Source organism: Panthera pardus, unplaced genomic scaffold (assembly GCF_024362965.1).
Source record: "Panthera pardus isolate Hobbes unplaced genomic scaffold, ASM2436296v1 HiC_scaffold_7, whole genome shotgun sequence".
Lineage (NCBI taxonomy): Eukaryota > Metazoa > Chordata > Mammalia > Carnivora > Felidae > Panthera > Panthera pardus.
The window spans coordinates 51,924,507-51,946,743 of record NW_026527002.1 but is presented as its reverse complement, the minus strand read 5'-3'; the positions used below and the strand labels follow the sequence as shown (position 1 = coordinate 51,946,743).

The window sequence follows — 22,237 nt, the reverse complement described above, 5'->3', positions numbered from 1 at the left end:
ATCAGGCCAAAAACATTACATGGGAAATTAACACACATGAAACACCTGACATATTTTTGTTAACGGAATGACCTTCTGAACAAATGGCAAGGGTCATGTAGCACTTATAACTGCCCATCAGGGTGCCCAAAAGGATAACACAGAAATAATTTTTGTGAAAAATGAGTATTGCTTGTTTAAACAAAGGTTGTGTGTAAATCCATTTTCAATTTTCTATTCTTTTTTTTCCCCATTCTTTGCTATGTTAAGGGTAATATGCATTAAATATACATTCATGTATATATATATATATATATATATATATATATATACACACACACACACACGTGTATGTATGTGTATATATATACATATGTATATGCATTAAATATACATTCATATATATATATATATATATATATATATATATATGAGTCATTTCACATTAGAAGAGCATTGGAAATTTTTAAATACACTAATCAAACTAGAGTACAAATATGTAGAATTAGCTTGATGCTTCATTATTCTACACTAAAAAAAATACCATAAAATTAGCAATCTACCTATGGCATAAGGTGGTTTGCATGTCCACATAGATTTAACAGTTTATGCACTTTATGCATACACCTCAATATTATTAAAAATGTACATGCCTATAATTATACGTATGGGTAATATATTCTCCAGATAATTAAAATGTACCTCATTAAGTAGTAAAATGTTAAGAAAATTTAAAAATATTGTGATAGTAAATTTTCTGCATTGTTTTCATCTTCTCCTTTTTCATAAAAAATTGAATAAAACCAAAGCTTTTAATAATTCATTATATTCAGCATGACTTAATTTGCATCATAATACAATGCCATTGAAAAAGTATAGAATTTGTCCCTCGTACACTGCCCAAACTCTTCTCATTTCTTATTTTTGCCTACTTTTAAGATTACTGTCTCTTCCTCCTACACAAAAAAACCCTTTTGATTATCATTTTTGTTGTTGTTGTCTTCATGCCTTATTCTAGAAGATGAACACAAACACACTCCCACACAAATACCCACACATATGCTTACTCTCCCTTTCCCCACTAGCACGTCCTTTATACTTGTCACTTCAGCAAATAGTTCAGAGGCTAGAAGATCAAGTAATTAGGCTTGTGAGAATAGTGTCTAAGACTAATGGAGGTAGACTTTGGTCAGCACAATTTTTAGGATATAGATATTATGAAATCCAATGTAACTGCTCAGGCAACTCTTATTTCCTAATTCTCTGTTAGCTTCTGAATTTGTGGGCCACCAGTGCTCCACATTTCTGCTGAGAATTCCCATCTCACAGATAATTCTGCTACCTGTTCCTTTCTTCTCTTCTCAACAGTTTTTCTTCTTTCTTGTCTTTTCTGCCCCCTGTCACTCTTCCAGTACTTCTTGCTTCCATGAGAAGAGTCTGTAGCCATCCAGAATTAAGGCCTGTCCTGATTTACCCAACACCCTGGATATGACTTTGTCAGCTGAGATAGGTATTGCTGGGGACTCTGTGACAGATGAGTCACTGGAGTCCTATTTGAGTTTGACTTCACTCCAGGGGCCAGTAAGAAGTAGTTAAGATTCTTAGCTTTATAGTTAAAGAATCTCACTACTTAGAAGTTTTGGTGAAGTTAGAAAGCATCTCTGAGCCTCAGTTTCCTCATATATACAACATATTGATAAATATACCACATTAGGTATTTATGAGGACTAATGAAACAAAGCATATAAAACATACTTGGCTCACAAAATTCAGAGTTTAACACATAGTAAGTGTGCTAGTTACTAATACTAGTATGCCAATTGATTTTATTACGATCATGATTATTATATTTCCACCAAGAAGATGATGGCTAGTTATCTACAAAATATACACATACACAGAATAGGGTTGTTTTTTTTTTAGAAAAAAAATTTTAACAAAAATTTTAGTTAAAATTATAATGTAGCAAGTGAATGATGTTCAAGTGTTCTCTTATACCAGGATTAGAGGGACTGTGGGGAAAAGAATAGTAGATTTTTTTAAAAAGAAGCTTTTAGCTACTTACCCAAAGACTTCAGGTGTACTCTATATAGTACATATATACACATAAATACATATAATATAAATATGCTACATTAAACTGTATGTAATTGCCATTTTTGTAGGTTAAACCAATCATGCTGAGATGTCAACCCCCAGATATTTAGGTTCATATGCGTATCTTTTATATAAAATAAAGTGCCAACTTGGAAATTTTCAGTTCAGAAGCCTCAAGCTTTTATGTATTTAAGTAGCTATACACATGTGATATGTATTTATAGAGTCACTGGTAAGTTTTGCTCACCTTCATACCCACCCACACAATATTGAAATGTTGAATATTGCCTGTAAACCTTTTAATTTTCCACACCCTAGAAATGTAAGGTATTATCTTCTCCTATTTCTAAAAGTCCTTTCAAATAAATTAGGAATCTAGAGAGCATCTTCAAATGGCTTTTCCATGAGATGCCCACACACCTGGCTGAAAAGAATAGAATCTAATCAATCAGTTGTTTGCTTGTTTGCACCTTATCAGATATGGTGATTTACTTATCCATATGCTCAGTTAACTTCACTAATCTGTCACATTGAAAAATTATGGATTTAGGGTCAGTTCCTGTACTGTGCTCTCTGTAGTGATGATGGTCTAATAAGTAACATAAGGATTATCCTTAAACCAATAACTTGATCCACATATATTCTGATGTTTGCTAAATACTAGAGGTAGGAGTCATTAACCACATCTAAGATTTTAAAGGAATAAAGAATTTATCCCTTTAAAGCAATTTATTAGGAAATTAGTAGAATCAAGGCCTTCAGCTTTTTACATTGTTTCATTAACCACATCTAAGATTTTAAAGGAATAAAGAATTTATCCCTTTAAAGCAACTTATTAGGAAATTAGTAGAATCAAGGCCTTCAGCTTTTTACATTGTTTTTGGTAGCAAAGGCTAATTGCCTTCTGTGTTCTGTACTAGGTTTCCTGTGACTCAGAATTACCAATTCCACATTCCAGGAAGTTTATTCTTGAGGGTTCATCTGAATTGAAGTGACCCTCCTCCTAAGCTTTATGGTTCTTCCCTCCAGTCAGCCCAGTGGCAGACATGCCATCTGGATTGAAATTCATTGGGCAAATAAAAGGCAGAGCCAGATAAAGTCAACAGTTGCTACAATCAGGGTCTCAGGTGTCTTATTGACTGAATGTTGGCTGGTGAAAGACATACATGCACCTGCTTGTGTTCCTATTCTTTCCCTTTAGATCATGGAGATTAGCCTATAGAGATAAGGCTAAATGAAAAGAATGAATAATGATTCTTTCCTGAGACTTTCTAGATTTATTTGCTGATATTGGTGTGCATAAAGTCTTTAAATTGCCATACCAGGCTTTTAAAATTAAGTTCAGATAAATGTTTTACACGTTTTATTCACTCAACTGTTCTCTCTTCTGGACAGCCTTTCCCAAGTTTACCTGACAGATAGAATATATTCTCCCTAAATATTCCCAATGAATTTGACACATATATCCAAAATAAAAATTGTGCATTATCTCTCTTTGGTGCTGTAGTTAAGCTGCTAACATCATAGCTCTAGAAGCTGTTGCTAGTCATCTTGTGACCAGGTAGAGAGTCATCAGCTGAGTCAAAAAGAAAAAAAAAAGGCACGAAACCAGTTCCCATTCACATTCTTTGAAACCTGGTTATGCTTTACCTAAAACTCGGTTCTAGATTGTTTGTGATTGAATAAATTAACTTTTTGCTTAAGGTAGCTTGAATTGAGTTCTCCTCTACATGGAAGGTACTAATCATGGATACAGCTATCATGAGTTATCATGGAAGACCTACTAATGAAAGACCTACTATGTATAGTAGGTCTTGTAGGTCTTTCTCCCATCACACTGTGATTGCGTTAAGAGAAGATTGTGGTTTTCTTATGTTTGTATCTTTACTGTCTAGGAAAAGTCATGCACGTAGAAGATGTTCAATCAATATTTGTTGAGTAAATTAATATAGCATAGATTAAACTAAGAGGGGACAGGAGGCAAGCTTTTAAATTGAAAAACCAATTAAAAAGCCACAGTCTATTTGTTTTATATTTAGGCTTTCATTATTTTTTAACTGATGGCAGCTGAGGGAGAGTAGTGGGACTAGTTAGGAAAAGAGAGAACACAGAATTTGGAAGGAAATATTAAGCAACATTAAGCAAATGAAAGTTGAGGTAGCAGTAGGAGCTGCCCAATAGACAAACAAATATGGATCTGGAGGTCAAGAGAGATGCAAACATACAATGTCAAAATGTTTATATCTTAGAAAGCTTTTATGTAGAAGTTTGAAGCCATGACAGATAGCTTGCAAAAAGAGCAAATGTATAAGAAATAGAGATCTGAGAGTAGAATCTAGTCAATATGTATATGGTAGGTGAAGAGAGGAAGGGAACTCAATGAAGATGAAAGGGAAAGGACAATTAGAGAATAGTAAAGGGACCAAGAGACATCAACACAAAAGGCAAGGGAAAAGATAGGCAAAGCCGGCTTCTGTAGTATGGGTGAATAAGGTGGAGGAAATATCAAATGACTTTGGTCTTCTTAGTAAACCATAAAACAAGGTCATGTATAAAGAATGAGAGATGATAGAAGTAAGATTTAGCCTTGGAAAAGTGGAAAGGTCTGAAGTACACGTTTCAGGAAGTATAATAGAAAATCTATTAGAAAGGACCAAGGGTTTGACTGAGCAGCATGGAGAACATAGCTGCATTTAGAAAACACGCATTTGGATGTCATTAAATAGCCTCATTTTAGTGTTTGCCATCTGGAAGCAGGGGTGAGAGAATGAAAAAATGTCCTTCCTTGAGTTGGAATTTATCCATGCAAGGGATTAGTAGAGGAAAGGACAGTGGGTGGAGAGCACCAGAATTCCACCTGAACTGTTTTTAATGCCTGACTCTGTGATAGAAGTTAGGAAGAAAGGAAAGCAAGGAAGGCTTAGTAAGGGACTGATAGTAATGGTGGGCATCCAGACTCAATTAGTGGAAAGACAGACTGAGAATTAAGGAATGGAAGAGGAAAAGAAAACAGTGTGTGATCAAAGAGGGAACTTTTAGATATAAAGATTAATTTTTTAATTCATGCTTTTAAACCAGTCTGTTATTATAAAAAATTTAAACTACTCTGACGGATAGATTAACACCTCAATAAGGTTTCCAGTTCACTCCCCCTGGCTCTGTCCAGTTGATGCTTGTTATATCCTCCGCCACCATGTTTTCCATATCCATCTCTTGTCACTTACCATGAATTCCTCCAGATATCATCTTCTATTTTTATTAATTTTATTATTAATTTATTTTTTATTAATTTTATTAATTTATTAATTTTTTGAAACTCAAGATCTCCTATAAAAATGTATCCTTAGTTCTGACACTTGTAATGTTCATTAAATTCATCTTTTTATTGTTTTCCTATGTTTTAAAATGTTTACTATGTGCCCAGTTTTATAATATGTAGCTGTACATCTCTAGTAATTAACAAAGAAAATAATTAGTCATGCAAATTAAAGTTATGGAATTAAAACCTTTATTAACAATGGGTTATTAAATACATTTCATCTGAAATAATCTTTAAATTTTAACTGTTCAGAGGAAGTTTATATATGCAGCAAGATTAGATTACCTGGTGTTTTTTTTTTTAAGACTTTAACAATAGTATGATGTGATGCAGTCGATGAATAAAATAAACAAGTTAGCCAACTCTGACAAGGAGAGGCCAGTTCAATATAATCCTAATGTAACCAATCAATTGTAACTCCCTAATATTTGGGCAGCTATAATGTTGGATTTGAGGGTGGAAGATCACCACTCCATTGGCTAGACTTGGTGGCCTTTCCCAGCCTGCTAGTGTCCCTTCTATAAGAGAGAATAATAATATAGTGTTGCCATTAATCATATTATTATTATTACTGTAACATTAATAATAACTACCACTTCTTCAGTTCTTAATATAATTCAGTCACTCTGTTCTGAGTAACATAATTCATACACTTGCCTCGGAGACATGTATAACTGCTCCACTTTGTAGTTTATAGAAGGGACCTTTTCCAAACAATAGTATATAGTACAAATGTCAAAGGAGAGCTGTGTACAGAGCTCTTAAACTGATTTTAAATCCTTCAATACTCTAAACTATGGCCTGGATCGAGCTTTCAAGCATAATATTTACTAATTAATAAGTAATCAAATATAAGAAGTCCAATTTTTCTGGAAAGAATGACTATTTCTTCTGCAAAGAGTGTGTTTCTATTTTTCAAATAGAACTTCATATTTCAAGAAAATGAAATATCTTCATAAGGTTATGTTGCCATTGCAACAACAAGAACTCCACAGTATAACCATAGTACTATCTGTACATTTTATGGTGGAATACTCAAAGCATTTTTCCAGTTATAAGACTTATATTCACGGTTTGGACATCACTTTTATACGATTAGTTTCCGGAAAAATAAAGTAATACTCAACGTTTTTCTTTTTTCTCTGTTATTGAAAATGTGTGTGGGTTTCCCTTTTCCCACACAAGGGCCTCTTCACCCACATCTTCCTGAAATGGAAAAGAAAAGAGGAGTGGGTGACAGAGAAGTGGGAAGGGTGCATATTCTCACTGCATAACTAAATAAGGGAGAGCAGGAAGTGGTCTATTCAGTAAGAGAAGCATTTTCTCCTTAGATAAGTGACTTTCTCCATTTCTTACCCAAAAAAGAAAACTGGGTTTACCGTTGAATTCCTCTTGACCACATCTTCCTGTGTTCATCTTCACAAAGGAGCTTAAATTTTTTTGGCATTTCTTTACATCCCCCCCCCCTTTTTTTTTGCATCTAATTTGGTTATTTTCAACTTTTTTCAACAGATTAAACATTTGGAATTTAGGGAGGTTTTGTTTAGTAGTCCATTAACTTAAAATAAGCAAGCACAAATGAACTGTGTTGATGTTTTTCAGAATATTACCTTTACATAACCCATCAACACACCCATTACAATTAAAGAGGGCTTTTGAACAAGCATTTATATATTCATTTTAAATTGCTATTTGCATACATTCTGTGCAGTGCTTCTTCACTGTCATATGAATGTGTAGTCTTCTGATTACTTATTCTGTGTTGATATTGCAGCTGTAATTATTTATTAAGTAGGCAAAACCATTAGCACAGATATGAGCTATACAGAAAACCATGACACTATTAAAAGTTATAATTCTGTATTTTTGTTATGGTAGTGTATCTGAGTGGATGTTTTATTTCCTTTAAATATAATTATTTTTGAAAGTTTGAAGTATTTATACTGAGATAGTCATTCTTTGCACCAATTAGACTTCCTAATTAATCACCTATAATTACCTATAAATTAGTACATTACCTATAAATTACCTATCAGTTAATAACCTCATGCATCTTACATTTAAATCAGGCTAGTGTTTTAGATTGTTAGAGCATGTAAAATCAATTTTAAAACATTTTTAAATAATATACCTTTGATATTCTCAGTATAAAAGGCCATCGTGACTCAAAGTGATTGAAAGCAGGTATTTATTAAATAACATGAGACTTTAAGGTCAAGATGATAAGATAATCCTAAAAAAAACTTCTTGGAGGGGTTAATGCAACAAATTACTAACATATATATTTATTAGAAAATACTAATTATAAATATTTTATACATATGCCATGTGTATCTTTAGCAAAGGACTACTAAATATGAGTCATTTTTGTATTTTTATTTCACTAATGAGAACTTCATAATGGATGAAGTTCAATGAATAAACTTAAGTTCTCAGGAGAGCCTCTCTAATTAAATTTCCTTTTCCATTTGACTTCCACCTTTCACTGAACTCTTCCCTTATATAAGTTCATTTCAAACCTTACTCATTTGTGTTCTTTTATATGTGTTTTATTGGCCTGATAGTTTAACTTCAGGCATTATATAAAAACCAAAGTTCAGTTCCCTTTTGTTTCTAGGTAAATTAGGTTAGAGGCTCTTTTCTACTTTCTAAATCTAATTATTTAAAAAAAAATTTTTAAATAAAAATTTCTAGGAGCTTATCAGTCTAAAGCCACAGAAAAACAATACTACCTACTTTAGCATTTTAAACCTCCATACTGTATTTTTATGTTTGAATTTGTGATCTTTATCTCTTCCTCCTCCAAAAATGCTCTAGCATTTTTTAAAAGTTTCCTATGAAATGTAGGTGAGAACATTTTAGAAATTTTGCAAGAAAATTGACATAATTATTGCCAGTTAGAGGTGTTACACCATTACGTCTTTTGTCCCTTGAATTGATATTCTAGAAGTTATAGAGAAAAACAGGATTTAAGTAATTAAGCAAAATATAAAAAAGTGTTCAGTTAGAAATGGCTCTACAGATTTTTCCATTACTTTTGTAATTTTGTGAGTCAGGTCAGATATATTATTGTCTTCATGATTTATTTGTCGGTAAATGCAATATTGACATTTGTTTGGAGGAAATAAAGGCTTGCTTAGTTATAGTTGGAGTCCATTTGGGTACTAATGGTACTGATATTCTTGTTCACATATTGCAATTTTTTTTTTTGCAGTTTTACTAAAGGGAGGAAAAAAAGAGGAAGAGAAACCATTTAGAGACTGTGCAGATGTATATCAAGCTGGTTTTAATAAAAGTGGAATCTACACTATTTATATTAATAATATGCCAGAACCCAAAAAGGTAAAACCAGAAGTGTTTGTTTACGAGATGTAAAGCAGATCCTAGTTGAATTGCTGAATAATCAGATTGATTTGTGGGCTTGTTAAACTGAAAATATATATGCCTGAGCTCTTTTCTCCCAAAGATACTGTTTGCCAGGTCCATAAAAGATGAAAACCCTATTGTACAGACCTCCCCCAACCCCACACCTCCTGTCCCTCTTTCACAAAGTTTTCTATTTATCCTCTGTTCATTTCTGGGATGTCCCATTGCTCATAAATGCTTGCCTTGCATAGATTACATGTTGAAGTAGTATGCACTTCAAGTACATGGAGAAGAGTTAGGAGCAATCTTCAAAGCCCCAAGGACCCAGATGGCACATATCATGTACAGTCCAGATGCTTGTAGAGGGGGAGCCAGGGTCATATAACTGTTTGCAGAATCATTGCTCCTATTAGGGTGGGAGAAACGTATTCTATCTTAACTCACAATCTTGATAGGATTTGCTTTTCATGTTTACCTAAAAGAGTAGGTTGGATGATAGGATTCATCAGTATGTTGAATAAGATCCAAAGTAAACTTTGAAGCAAACACTATGTTCCTGCTGTCATATCTCCTTTATATATGCTTTTCCCCTATTTATTCATTAAATCATCCATCCATTCCTTCACTCAATACATATTCAGTGAGTGTCATTCATCAGTCCCTGCCTAGGGACACAATATAGAACAAACAGATCCCACTGTAGTGGTGAAGACAGACAGTTACACAGATAATTACAACATACTGTGGAGATGTAGGGATTGAGACTGTCTGTTTGAAGCAGAATATATGGAGAGCCTTGAGGAGAGCCATGCTCTTTGACATGTAAAAGCTTTATGTAGCCCAAGGTGCCAAGAGGGACCCAAAGCTCCAGGAAGACCACCTGCCTTTGTAATGTTCCATGCTCAAAAGATGAAACAACTTTCCTCTTCTCTTTGCCCCACCTAAATTACCAGTCCCATGTCCTCATTTCCTGTGGATACTGAGCAAGTGTTCTTAGAAGGCCTTTCCTAATTCCCTCAAGCAGCTTTGAATGACTTTCTCACCAGCAGGGTTCTACAAGGCAAGGACTGTGCCTTTTTTGTCTTTGATTTTCTGGGACCCAGCACAGTGTCTGGCACATAGCAAGTCTTCAGTAAATATGTGTTTGAATGAATGAATAAATGACCTTCTGATGATAATACCAACACTTCCATGTAGTATACAGTAAGTCAGTCTAATTTAGTCTTCTTGATTATTAGTCTCTTTCGATGGGTGAAAGAAATGCATCTTAGAGACCAGTGTGCCAGATGTTACATCATTGTCAAGAGCAGAGTCTGGACTCTCCCAACATCCTGTCTCTCCTCATTTCAGTAAGGATTAGTGGTTGAAGTTAGCTCAGTGTTTTTTGTTTTTTTTTCCATTTCCTCGGACAAAAATTTCTTCTAAAAGAGTCCTTTCATGCTGTTCTATAATGAGGAAGTGGGGGGGGGGGGGGGAGTTCCATACATTGCTACCTGGGCCACCCACCAAAGAAGTTTAGTTTCACCTGTTTTTCATTTGGGGCTTCTGTGCAAAACCTCACTTAAATTAAGTGCTCCATGGATTAAAAGGGGGAAAAAAACTGTGAGGTACAATGGTGACTCTGGTAGTAAAGAGAAGAGGGTAACTTATTGTAAAGGGAAACATTTTGAATCCTTTGGATCTTATGATAATGAAGCCTTCTTACTATACTTGCTGATATCTTAAAAGAATACTTAAGCGTAAATTCAATTGGTATTGAATTTACACATGTATACACATCCACATACTCACACACCATCCATAGTAGTGTTTAAGTGTATCAGAAACTGTCCTGGGAGAGAGGAGTGGAGCTAACAGAAATACTCTATAATTTACCTACAGTATTCCCCAAGACCTGAAAGAATCCCCAAATTATTGTCAGTTCCACTAAAATAGAATTTGACTATAACAATAAAGTTATCTAAAAATATTAAGTGACCTTCCTTTAGACATCTAATGATTCTATGACATATATGAATATAAAAATAAAACAAGTTTTAAGGTTTTTAGATTAACATTCACACTTTCAGAATCCTTTTCACTCTATCACCCAGTACTGTCACGTGGCCCCAGGTTTTGGCAGAGAGGACATTACAAATAAAGTTTTGATCATTTCATGTATTTTAATTCATGTATAACTACCAGCAGTTTGAGATACAAATGATGCACAGGCTATTTCAGAATCACTGCTCCTGTTAGGGCGGAAGAAAAATATACTATCTTAACTCATAATCTTGAACAAATTTGCTTTTAATATTTACATAAAAGAGTGGGTTGGAGAATTCAGTTCACTAGTTCACTGGCTGACTTCTGTGTTGGTTTCATCAGGATAGCATGATTTCAACCTACACCTCTGCAAAATGGTGGATTTTGCATGTGATGGAGCTTCAGGGTTGTTCCTGAATAAATTACATCTAAAATATTAAATTCACAAGTGCCAAATATCTGCTTAGTCAAGCTTTAAGGTTTGGGCCTAAGAAAAAATAATAGCCTGAGCAAGTTAGCAATAATATCAGTATAAACGTATAAGAGGCAAATTTTTATCACTGTGGAGACAGCCCCAGAGGAGGGAAGTTCACATGTTGTCTGGTCAGGACTATCATGAGATTTTAGTTTTATTGGAAATAGCAGAGCATAGTGAGAGAAAACGATCACTGAACAGAAAGGAGAAAGACTTGGGCTTTCTTCTTGACTTGGGTGTTCCTTCCTTTGTTTTATTTTTTCCCCTTTATGATCACAGGTCCTCTCACAAGTACTAATGCAGTTCTATTATGGAAACTTTAGATTGATAAACCTGTGCTTTTTCATACATAGCAATTTTTTAAAATCTCATTTAGCATGGCATTAGTAAGAAAAATTATTGTATGACTTTTCCCTAGTATAATTTAGAAGCTGGTCAATACAGGAATTCAAATGCATTCACAGTTTGCCAGGTCTATTCTAAACACTTTAGATGTAAAAACTCATTTGTTGACTCTTTTCAATAACTCTATGGGATAGGTGCTCCCATTGTCCCTATTTTAGAAAAATAACTTGCCCAAATCACATAGTAAGTATCGAACACAGGCTTTGTAATAAAGGCATCAACTCCAGACAGTATCTCTTGGGGGCAGTGGTGGGGGGGGGGGGCGGAGGGGAGTACAGCAGAGAGGGAGCTAAGTAAGATAATTGTGTTTGTTTTCTTGGTGACTAAAGTTGCACCATTTATATTTTTTTAATATGAACCTATGTGAGTGACACAGGAGAGGGTTTATTATCATAAAATTGATTCATGTTCTGATTATAAGCCACCCTGCTCCTTTCTACCTTATAATCTCACTTTGTTCTCCTATGTTGATATAAATCACTGGAATTCTCTTATAAAAATGCTTGGAAAATGCATCAGATGTTCACTCTTCTGAGTAGATTGTGCTTTGTAGATCTAAAATTCGGTGCTACCTTTGGATATGCTTGGCACAATCTTTGCTTATTGTAATGCTTGCAGAAACTCTAGCTCTAGCAAGGGTAAGAAACTTAAGGCCAGCCTATAAAAATAAAACAAAAAGTTCATATATGTAAGATACAGGATATGGACCAATCAACAAAATTGAGCTATTAGGCAGTTGACACAAACTATTACAAAGTGTTCATCTCTTAGAGTAAGAGTTGCAAGCATACAGAATTGTTTTATAGTTATTTTTCGGACATCACTCCCTTCCAAGAAATAATGTCTGCAAAGATCAGTGTTATCTTTTCAAATGAGATGTAGAAGTCAAAGGCAGTTTCCTAGGACTATTTAATTTTTCAAGCAGATAAAATATGAGGATCAGATCATTCATGTATTTATTTTTTAGTTTTGTGTTTCTAATGACTGTGGTTATTTTTCTCTCTGAATTATCTTCAATGCATAGTAATAGGAAGTAGGATTTTTCCTTTCATTTCATGAATTTCTAAAACCAAATTCTTTATAGCCAGTTTAGTTTAATCCAAAAAACCAAACCATTAAATCATAACTCTGCTTATTGTAAAATATTAAAAATTTGTTTCTGAATTATAAGTCCCCTAATTCTTGGGAAAGGACCATAGCAAATGTGTTGAGCCTCTTTTTATTTAAGTTTATGGAAAAATAATTAACATCCTCAAGCCTAATCATTCCAACTTGTATGGAGCATAAAACCATAAGAACTATGTGAATCAAATTTCCTTTTTTTGTTTGGGTTTAAATCTCTGTATTATGTTAAAAGGTATTTAATGCTTGAAAGCTTTGACCTTGCCTGGGATAGGAGCCAGTTCAATCTTTTCTTGGATAGAGTTAAGCCCAAGTCATATGATCAATAAATACAACAGGCATTGTAAATGTAGTAGGGCCCTTGTCTCCAGGAAGGACACCACCAGATAGCACAGACCACACAATATTGGCGAATGAACTTTTCAAGTCCTTTCATGTCAAATCTTTTGAAACCAACCACCTATTTTCTTAAACTTCCTTCATCTGTTAAGCATAGGCTTTTTTGTTTTTCTTCTGACTAGAAATAACATGTTTGGTGGTTTTTTTTGTTTTTTTTTTTTTTTCTTGGCTATAGTGAATCCAACTTCTTAAATAGATATATAATAAAAAGTAGCATGCTCAAAAATTAGTGGTGTCAATATTATTATATTTATATTAGATATTATATTACTATATTAATTATAAGTATATAAAATATATAAACTATATTAATATAACATATTATTAAGCTGGTAATCATAAGGACAATTTATTGAACTGCCATGGATTTTGACTTTGTACATTTCATATTCTTATTATAAACAATAAATTGTATGCAATGGTAATTATAATAGTAATCTATAGTATGATATGTAAGATATTACAGAAAATATGTGCTGTAATATGTAAGATATTATACAGATTATATAATGCATAATGTAAACACATACTATCTCCTATGTAAAATACATCTATGAGATGAGAGTAATGACAAAGCCTATTATGTGCCAGGCACTATTTGAAAAATTCTACATGCACTGACTCATTCAGTCTTTGCAAAGATCTAAGCGATAGAGAGAAAAGAGTGGAGATTTGAACACAGGCAATTTGGCACCCAGGTCCCAGCCCCTAACCAATATGTGATTCATCTCTATTGTGATCATAGTCCACAATGGCAACTATTATCATTGCTGTTATTATTAAGTCAGAATAAGAATTGTGGAGCATATGTCCAACCTGTTACCTTCTCTGCACCTCAGCTTCCAACCTAGTAATCTGCCTGAGTAACCTCTCTCTCTCCATGTAGCTCTGACTCTCTCTGGTCTTTATCTAAGAAGTGCTTGTAGAACATCTTAACATTCTCAAGTTACTGAATACATTTGTTTAAAAGGAAATTTCTTTGTCTAAAATTTGTGAATGATTTTAAAACTTTGTCTAGGCTTTTAATAACATAGATAATAGTAATAACAAAACTGTGAAGAATAGTTTTCTCTACTCAACATATATTTACAAATGTAGTTATTCCTTTCCCTGAGTATATAAGTTTGCACACACAGTTTAGCAAACTTCCAGGCAATCAGTGTCCATTAAAAAATAAAAATCTGGAAAAAATTCTGGCAGGGTAAACCAATTAAGGCAGGGTAAAACTTTAAGAAACAAATGACACTAGGGGTGCCTGGGTGGCTCAGCCAGTTGAGTGTCCAACTTCGGCTCAGGTCATGATCTCGTGGTTTGTGAGTTCGAGCCCCGCGTCGGGCTCTGTGCTGACAGCTCAGAGCCTGGAGCTTGCTTCGGATTATGTGTCTTCCTCTCTCTCTGCCCCTCTCCCGCTCTTTCTCTCTCTCAAAAATAAATAAACATTAAAAATTTTAAAAAAAGAAACAAATGACACTAGTTTCCTCTAGCGAAATGTTTCCTTGACACTTTCACTTACTCTTATTAAATATCACCAGTAAAATTCCACCTTGGCCACTTGAAGCACCACCTGTGCCTTCTTTAACCTGTGCCATCTGGATTTTATTATCATTGGAATCCTGCAGTTGTCTCCTCAAGGTCACAAATGACTCCTTCATTTTAAATTTAAGTGTGCATTTTCTTAATCCTTATTTCTCTTGACTTCTCTGGAATATTTGATTAAGTGGATCACTTCCCCGAATCAAAATCTATCCCCAACTTTCACTGCATTCTGTTGATCAGGTTTTCCTATTTTATCTTTCCTTGTTGCATCTTCATTTATTCAACAGATACTCATTTAGTACATGCTATAGGCTAGGCCCCATTCTAGGCAGTGGGGACAGTGACAAATAAGATGAAGTCCCTGCCTACCTAAAGGTTATTGATGTATTTTACCTCCATCAACCCATTCTTGGATCCTTCTCCTTCCCCACAGATACATGTTTTTCCACCTTTTACTTCTTCAAATAATCCCTTTTCATGCTCTTAGCCACTGCTTTTAAACAGATTACTCCCAGTATAATTTTGAATTAGGTAGACATGAGGTTCAAATCCTAGATCCAGTACTTATTAATAATAGCCATTAGTAAGTTACTGAAACACTCTAAGCACTGTTTTTTTCATCTGAAAAATAGAGATAATAATCATATCTATGTCATTATTGTGAGATAAGTTAGAAAATACGTATATAGTGTTTAAATTATCTAGCACTTAACAGCAAGCATGCTATTGTTATTGGTGATTGCTTTCTTATTCCTTTAGTCTCTTACCCATATTCTTATCCTTGTGGTCAACCTCCACTAGATCGTTTGCAGCTGTTCATTAAACCACCCCCTCCTTTTGGATGACTATGCTACCTCAAATTCTATGTGTCTTTTCTTGTATGTTAGCTCTCCACTTAAATTGTTCATTTAGATCACTGTCTGTATCTTCTTCAGGTCACTAGAGTTGAAAATTATGAACTCCTACATCTCCATAAGCCTACAGGAACAATCACTATTGAAACTTTTAGGCATTTTGAGGACAAGATCCAGTTTTTCTTCATCATAGTATACCCAAGTGTAACACAGAATCAATGCCCCAAAATGCTGTTTGAGTAAAAACTAAGTGAATGAATCAGTTAGAATTGGGGAGGAGGAAAGAGTAGCTAGAGGTTGGGTTGAGGCCAAAGAGTGGGTACAGATTGGTTAAGGGATTAGTAGAAGGGGAACCTTGGGACAGGGAGTGGAATTTCAACTTATAATCTTGGATGTGGGTCAATTCCTAGGGACAATAAAGATACACTGATGGGTGACTGTTGTGAAATTAGAGGAAGAGCCCTCTGGAGAGCAGTTTGCTTAATTTATATGCTCCCAAAGAGGCATCTGTCTCGTAGTTCCTTTCACTCTGAGGAAGTACATGGACAATTTGTCCTTTGAATGACAGTTGTTGCCATTGTTTTCATACCCCTTAGCCATTTGTGCTCCAGACTGAGGGCTTCAGGGAAAACGCTTGAGGTTTTTCCTTTACTCAGACTTATCACTGTGCCCACACAGCCTGTCTGCCACTGTTGCATCATATCTATACCTTTAGCCAGACTCCACAATGCATTAGCGGTCAACTGCCAGGGGAATGGTGTTCTCCATGTCTAGGACCTTGAATAATCAAACTGCCACATCCCCACTACATCAATTACAGTGATTACTCTCTGAAGATAATCCTGTTACAGATATGTTTCTCTCCCTGGGTGGACTCTGGGGGAAATGAATCAGTTTCTAAATAAATACTATTGTTTTAGAGTAATTGAAATGAGTATAAGTCTTTGATATCATTGGCTAACTTTCCACAGGGGGAAGAAATGCTTGTCACACTCAAAAGGAATATAGTATGTCATATTCTCCTATTATTGTTCATGACAAAAGTTTAAGCAAATAATATGTTCTCCATATGCTGTGGACCAAATTTTGCCTCTAATGTAATACTGAACCATCAAGACTAATGATTGTAGTATGTAACTATACAGGAGTTAATGTGCAATGAAATATGTAATAGCTAAATATATATGATTTTTAATTATCTTTTCAAATCCATTATCATTATTATTATATCACCATTTCAATTAATTAAATATTTAAGAATTCTGAGTCTTATGTTTTGGCAATAAAGTGGTCTGTAATTTTAGAAACCTAGATAGCATTTTTTAAAATTGAACATGCTTAAGTGCCTATTACCATTCAAGATAAAACTTCTTAAAAATTTTTTTATAATCTGACACTGAGACAATTTTCAGCTCACTGATTTAAATTTTTACAGGCAATTTAAGTAATATGATGGAACGTAATCAGAAACAATTCTAATATAAAACTAAATACCCAATAAGATATCTAAACCAAGATTTTTCACATAGTAATTTTTATTTAATTTATCCGTGGGCCTACCTATCCTATTTCTGGTTTTGAAACATATTTGATGCTCTTTTCTTTAAAGCAGACATAATTTTCACTTGACTTTGTTCTACCTATCTCTATCAGGTATTTTGCAATATGGATCTTAATGGGGGAGGTTGGACCGTAATACAACATCGCGAAGATGGAAGTCTGGATTTCCAAAGAGGTTGGAAAGATTATAAAATGGTAAGATGGAGGAATTTAGTTTTTTGATGTTTTATCATGAGGTTACCTTCACCACACTGTGTGATAAGCCCTTGTACTTTTAGGTGTTTTTTCAGTTATTTTAAAAATAAAATGATACATTAGTCACATTATTTTTATTAAACACAAAACACTCATAAATCATTTTCAGTAAATGATTTCCATATGTGCATCAGAAAGAAAAATGTATTACTGAAATTATTTGGTGAACTGTTATGTATTATCTGGATTTGTTCCTGGTTGAATGAGGGTGGGGAAAGCTAGAACTCAGACCCAGGTTGAGTACATGATCCAGGTCAAAGGAGGTGTGCATGGCTCTGGATTATGGAGAGGTACTTCCAGTGGCCTCACTCATGTAGCTGGCAAGTTGTTGCTGGGTGCTGACTAAGAGCTCCTTCGTGTGGCTGGGTTGGGCTTCTCCCAGTATGGTGATCCAGGGTTATCAGACTTCTTATGTGACAGTTGTCATCCCTTAAGCACAAAAATAAATCTTTTTAAGGTTTATTAGACCCAGAAATGGTACTGTATCACTTCTACTGCTTCCTTTGGTTAAAGTTAATGAGAGGGCCAGTCTACATTCAAGATTCAAGGAGTACACAAGGGTGTGAACTGTGAAGCATGGTTCACTGGGGTCTCCAGAATTATAGCAGACATCACTGGTCACCATCACTATCATCGTAGCTAATCTTTCTAATGCTTAATATGACACAGCCCTATACATAAATTCTTATTCATTTTTTATATCAAACCTATTAGCTGTCTCCATTTTAAGAGGAAAGTCAGCAAGTTGGGAGATCAACTTTTTGAAGATAATATAGTAGATAGTTTATATTTTTTTAATCTTTATTTTTGAGAGAGAGAGAGAAAGAGAGAGAGAGAGAGTGAGAGTGGGGGAGGAGCAGAGAGAGAGGGAGGCACAGAATCCAAAGCAGGCTCCAGGCTCCACACTGTCAGCACAGAGCCCGATGTGGGGCTCCAACTCAAGAACCGTGAGATCATGACCTGAGCCAAAGTCAGACACTCAACCAACTGAGCCACCCAGGCGCTCCTATAGTAGATACTTTAAATAATGTACAATCCAATAGTCATAGAGTCAATGCCTACTAAATTAACTATTAAAATCTGCTGACAGAATGTCAAGATGCAATAATGGAAGAGGCTTCCATTTATGGACTAATTCCATAATTTACATCTAAATGTTCTGGGTAATTCTTGTTTTGACTAGCTTTTGACAAATTCCCCTCTCAGAAGGTTAAAGAAAAGGTGAAGAGAAATGTATGAGTCTAAGCTCTGTCTTAATATTCTTATAGAAAATGTGTGAAAACTAGCTAATAGACATCACACTGTACACATTAGTAGGTTCATAGTTGGTCAAATGACAGTTAAAATGATTTGAATAAATGAAGGGCATCTCTTGTGGTGTCTCTGTGTCTACTATATTTATTATCAGATACATAGTTGAATACTCTGAATGTAGGTTAATAAAGTTTAGAGTTATACAAAGTTGGAACCTTAATGTCTTCAAAAAAGCATGAATTCAAGGTAGAAAGGAAAGCTACAGCCAACAAGATAGAATTCTACAGAGATAAATGTAGTCTTCCACCTAGACCAAAAATACACAAAATTAAGTAAGAGTATAGGATGAAAGTGACAAATTAGCTTAAGAACCTGGTATTTAAAGGATGGATAGATTTACCTGACTATAAGCTCATTTTGTGTTGTTAGCTATTAAAAACCAAGACCAGTGTGCTCAGTCTATTTAATAGTTTATAGTCTCAAAAAATGCAGACTCACTGGTGTCTACTGTAGTCTGATTCCATCATTAATAATGCTTTAAATTCTTGTGGATTTTGAACAAGTGAACTTATCCTATAAGGTGCAAACACTGAATGGATGGGGCTGTAACCTGAAGGGAAAGCAAAGCATTTAGGTATAAACTGTCTGATAGCTATTTAAATTGACTGGGTGGAGATAGGCGGTACTAGAGCCTGCTCCTTACCGTGTGGTCCAGAAACCAGCAGCACTAGCATTGTCTGGGAGCTTCTGAGAAATGCAGCATCTCAAGCTCCATCCCTGAGTTAGAATCTAAATTTTAACACTGCTTTAAAGAAGGAAGCCCCATAATGAGTGGAAGAACATTCCAGAGAGGCAAAATTTGACCGAGTATGAACAAAAGTCTCTGATGATTCTTTCCAACATGAATGGACTGCCTATTAAGTGGTGAAGACCTCTCTTCAGTGGAAACACTCCAGTAGAATGTAAATCACCAGATTATAACAGAGAATATTAGTTCCACTTCAAGGTCTCTTTCTACTTATGTGATTCTAAGAACATATGGGAAACATTTCATCTAAATTCTCAAAAAAAGGGGCCTTGCATTATGTCTGTATCAACAGTTTGAATCTTCACCCTGCCATTTGCAAATGGAGTATTTTTGGCAAATCATTTAACCTATACCTAACTTACTCACCAGTTAAAAGGGGACATTAATGATAATACCTCACCTGCCTTGCAGGGATGTTGTGAGGATTAGATATAAATAAAACACTTGACATACTACATTTTCAATAAACAGTAGTTATTACCCAAGAATAAGACATCAAAGAGTGCAAAATTTTTACTTGCCAAAAATATTATTTTGCAAACTATCTTATCTCAGGATTATTTAAACCACTAAAACAGAATGTGAAGAAGTCATCTGAAAATCAGACTGTAGATACAGGTTCAGGCAAATCTGAAAAACATTATTATTAATATCAATGATAATAGAAAAATGAATATAAAGTGATCATCATGGTGACTTTCCATAATGCTGAATTATTATTTGTAAGCACCTGCTGCCTTGGCAAACTAGACACATTAAGTAAGACAGACTGACCTGAAGTATGGCAATGATTCATGTCTTATAAGTATTTATGTATTTTAAGCAACTTTTTTCGATGTTTGACTGAGACTGAATTATTCTTTAATTATAGCTTTGGGGAAGTTTACCCCTCCCCCCTCCCCCCCCTTTTTTTAAATACAAAGACTATCCTATTTCATTCAAACTAGAACAATTTATCAGCTGAGTGTCAATTCTACATGGTCAGAAAATTGAGAGAAGTGTCAAAATCTGAAACATTTTGGCAAAAATGAGTCTGACTGATTTTTTGTTTTAATTGAGAGAATTCATCACATGTCACAACTTGGTTAACTTTCACCAAAACACATGGTAGAAAGTGTTCCCATTGTTTTCCTCCAGAGATTTTTACCTCTGGACAAAATAAGGACTCCCAACAAGAATGGATGTAGGTTCCTTCCGCCAACTCTTCTCAGTCACACCCACTTCTGTTCCTAACATCAGAAGAGCTGGCTGCTAGGGTGTTGGATCCTTTGGGAAAACACAAACTTCTTGGCATGCCCCACCTCCTCCTCAATCTTTACGAGTCTACTGTTATACACTAAGATGCTTCACCTCTTTCTTGAGTGCTGAGTACAGAAATAAAATTTCATCCTGCCTTCCTTTCTGCCTCGCCTCTCTCCTTCCCTTTATTCTGGTTGATATCTATGGGCTGCCTTTTGCCTCATAAGGTTTCCAGAACAATATGTTAAAATTATCAGCACATGAATTACAAATTCATATTGTAATTTATTATTTTTAAACCTCTCTCACCAGGGAAGATTTGCAACTTATTTGATTCTTAACATTGGCTTTAAGCCTACAAAAGCCTTTTACCTGAGCTTTGTTTTCACTTAACCTTCCTTATGAGGGGATTCAGCAAAATCTGGTTTATGGATTTGTAAAGATGTTTGCAGAGAGGGAAGTCTGCAGTGGGCCTTTTTAATGAGGCACTTAGGGAACCATTTTAACTCTTTCAAGCCAGGAGGATACCATTTAGTGGCCTCCAGCAATGGCACTTATCAGCAGTACTTTTGCATATATAAAGCCCAGTCAGCTTGGAATTCCAAATAGTACTCTAGTGGCCTAACTTTATGGAAGGTAGTGACTAATGCCCTGGAGACAACCTGGCTTTGTATTGAAAACAATTACCCCATAAACAGAACTTCCTACGGGCACAAATATTCGGTCTGAGCACCATACCTTCTGGGAGTTCTTTGAGCACCATACCTTCTTAGAGCTCTTTGTTTCTGGAAAGAAATTAAGAACATATTTTCAACTGCTTTTTAACATCTTCACATTAAAAAGAGAAAAATATATATAAGAAATTTAAAATGTTGAAGTAAATCATTCTTTTGATCTTTCTTGGGATGAATGTCTCAGCAGTTACAGGAAGAGATACATGATTGAATTGTGTATTAAAGCACCTCTGAAAAGCCATAGATCAGTAACCCTGCCTTCATATCTGTTTTCTTTAATCATTTGTATGGAAAAAAGATGAAACCCATAAAATACATCGACTGTGTCTGGTTTCAATTGTGTTTCAGCTATAGAAAGTCAACACTTCCTAGAAGCATTATCCGACAAAAAAAAAAAAAAAAAAAAAAAAAGCAACAAAGTATAGAGACAATTATTTTATTAACTTGGGAACATACAACCAAAACTGAATATTTCTGCAGGTCTTGGCCAAAATTAATGAATATTAATCTTTCCTCTGTGTGTATTTTTTTTTTAACAACATGCAGTTTTTAAGGCCAACTTTAAGTATTAGATTAGGTTAAATTACAGTGTCTGTTTTTGCCTTTCATTAAAGGGCTAAAAGAGGAAGAACATTGATTAACAATCTATCTGAAATTTTACATGTGATTGTGATTGAAGTAACTAAACATAATAGTTTCCATGAAAAGATATGACCTAGCATTGTCAGATTTTTATTACTATTTTTTATTCTTTTGATAAAGACTTGCTGCTTTTTTAGTGTTAGCACTAAAATTTGTATAAGCTTTTAT

The 22,237-nt window shown here is 34.7% G+C and overlaps 1 protein-coding gene across 7 annotated transcripts in view; it reads left to right on the top strand.

The window, feature by feature from the left end:
• The window catches only part of ANGPT1 (angiopoietin 1), a 363,665-nt gene that overhangs the window by 298,660 nt on the left and 42,768 nt on the right, over positions 1–22,237 (top strand). For all 7 annotated transcript variants that reach the window (XM_053896598.1, XM_053896597.1, XM_053896599.1 and 4 more), the window contains 2 exons: positions 8,610–8,737; positions 17,231–17,332. In XM_053896598.1, the coding sequence (XP_053752573.1) occupies positions 8,610–8,737; positions 17,231–17,332 (230 nt within the window). The remainder of the gene's footprint in view (positions 1–8,609; positions 8,738–17,230; positions 17,333–22,237) is intronic.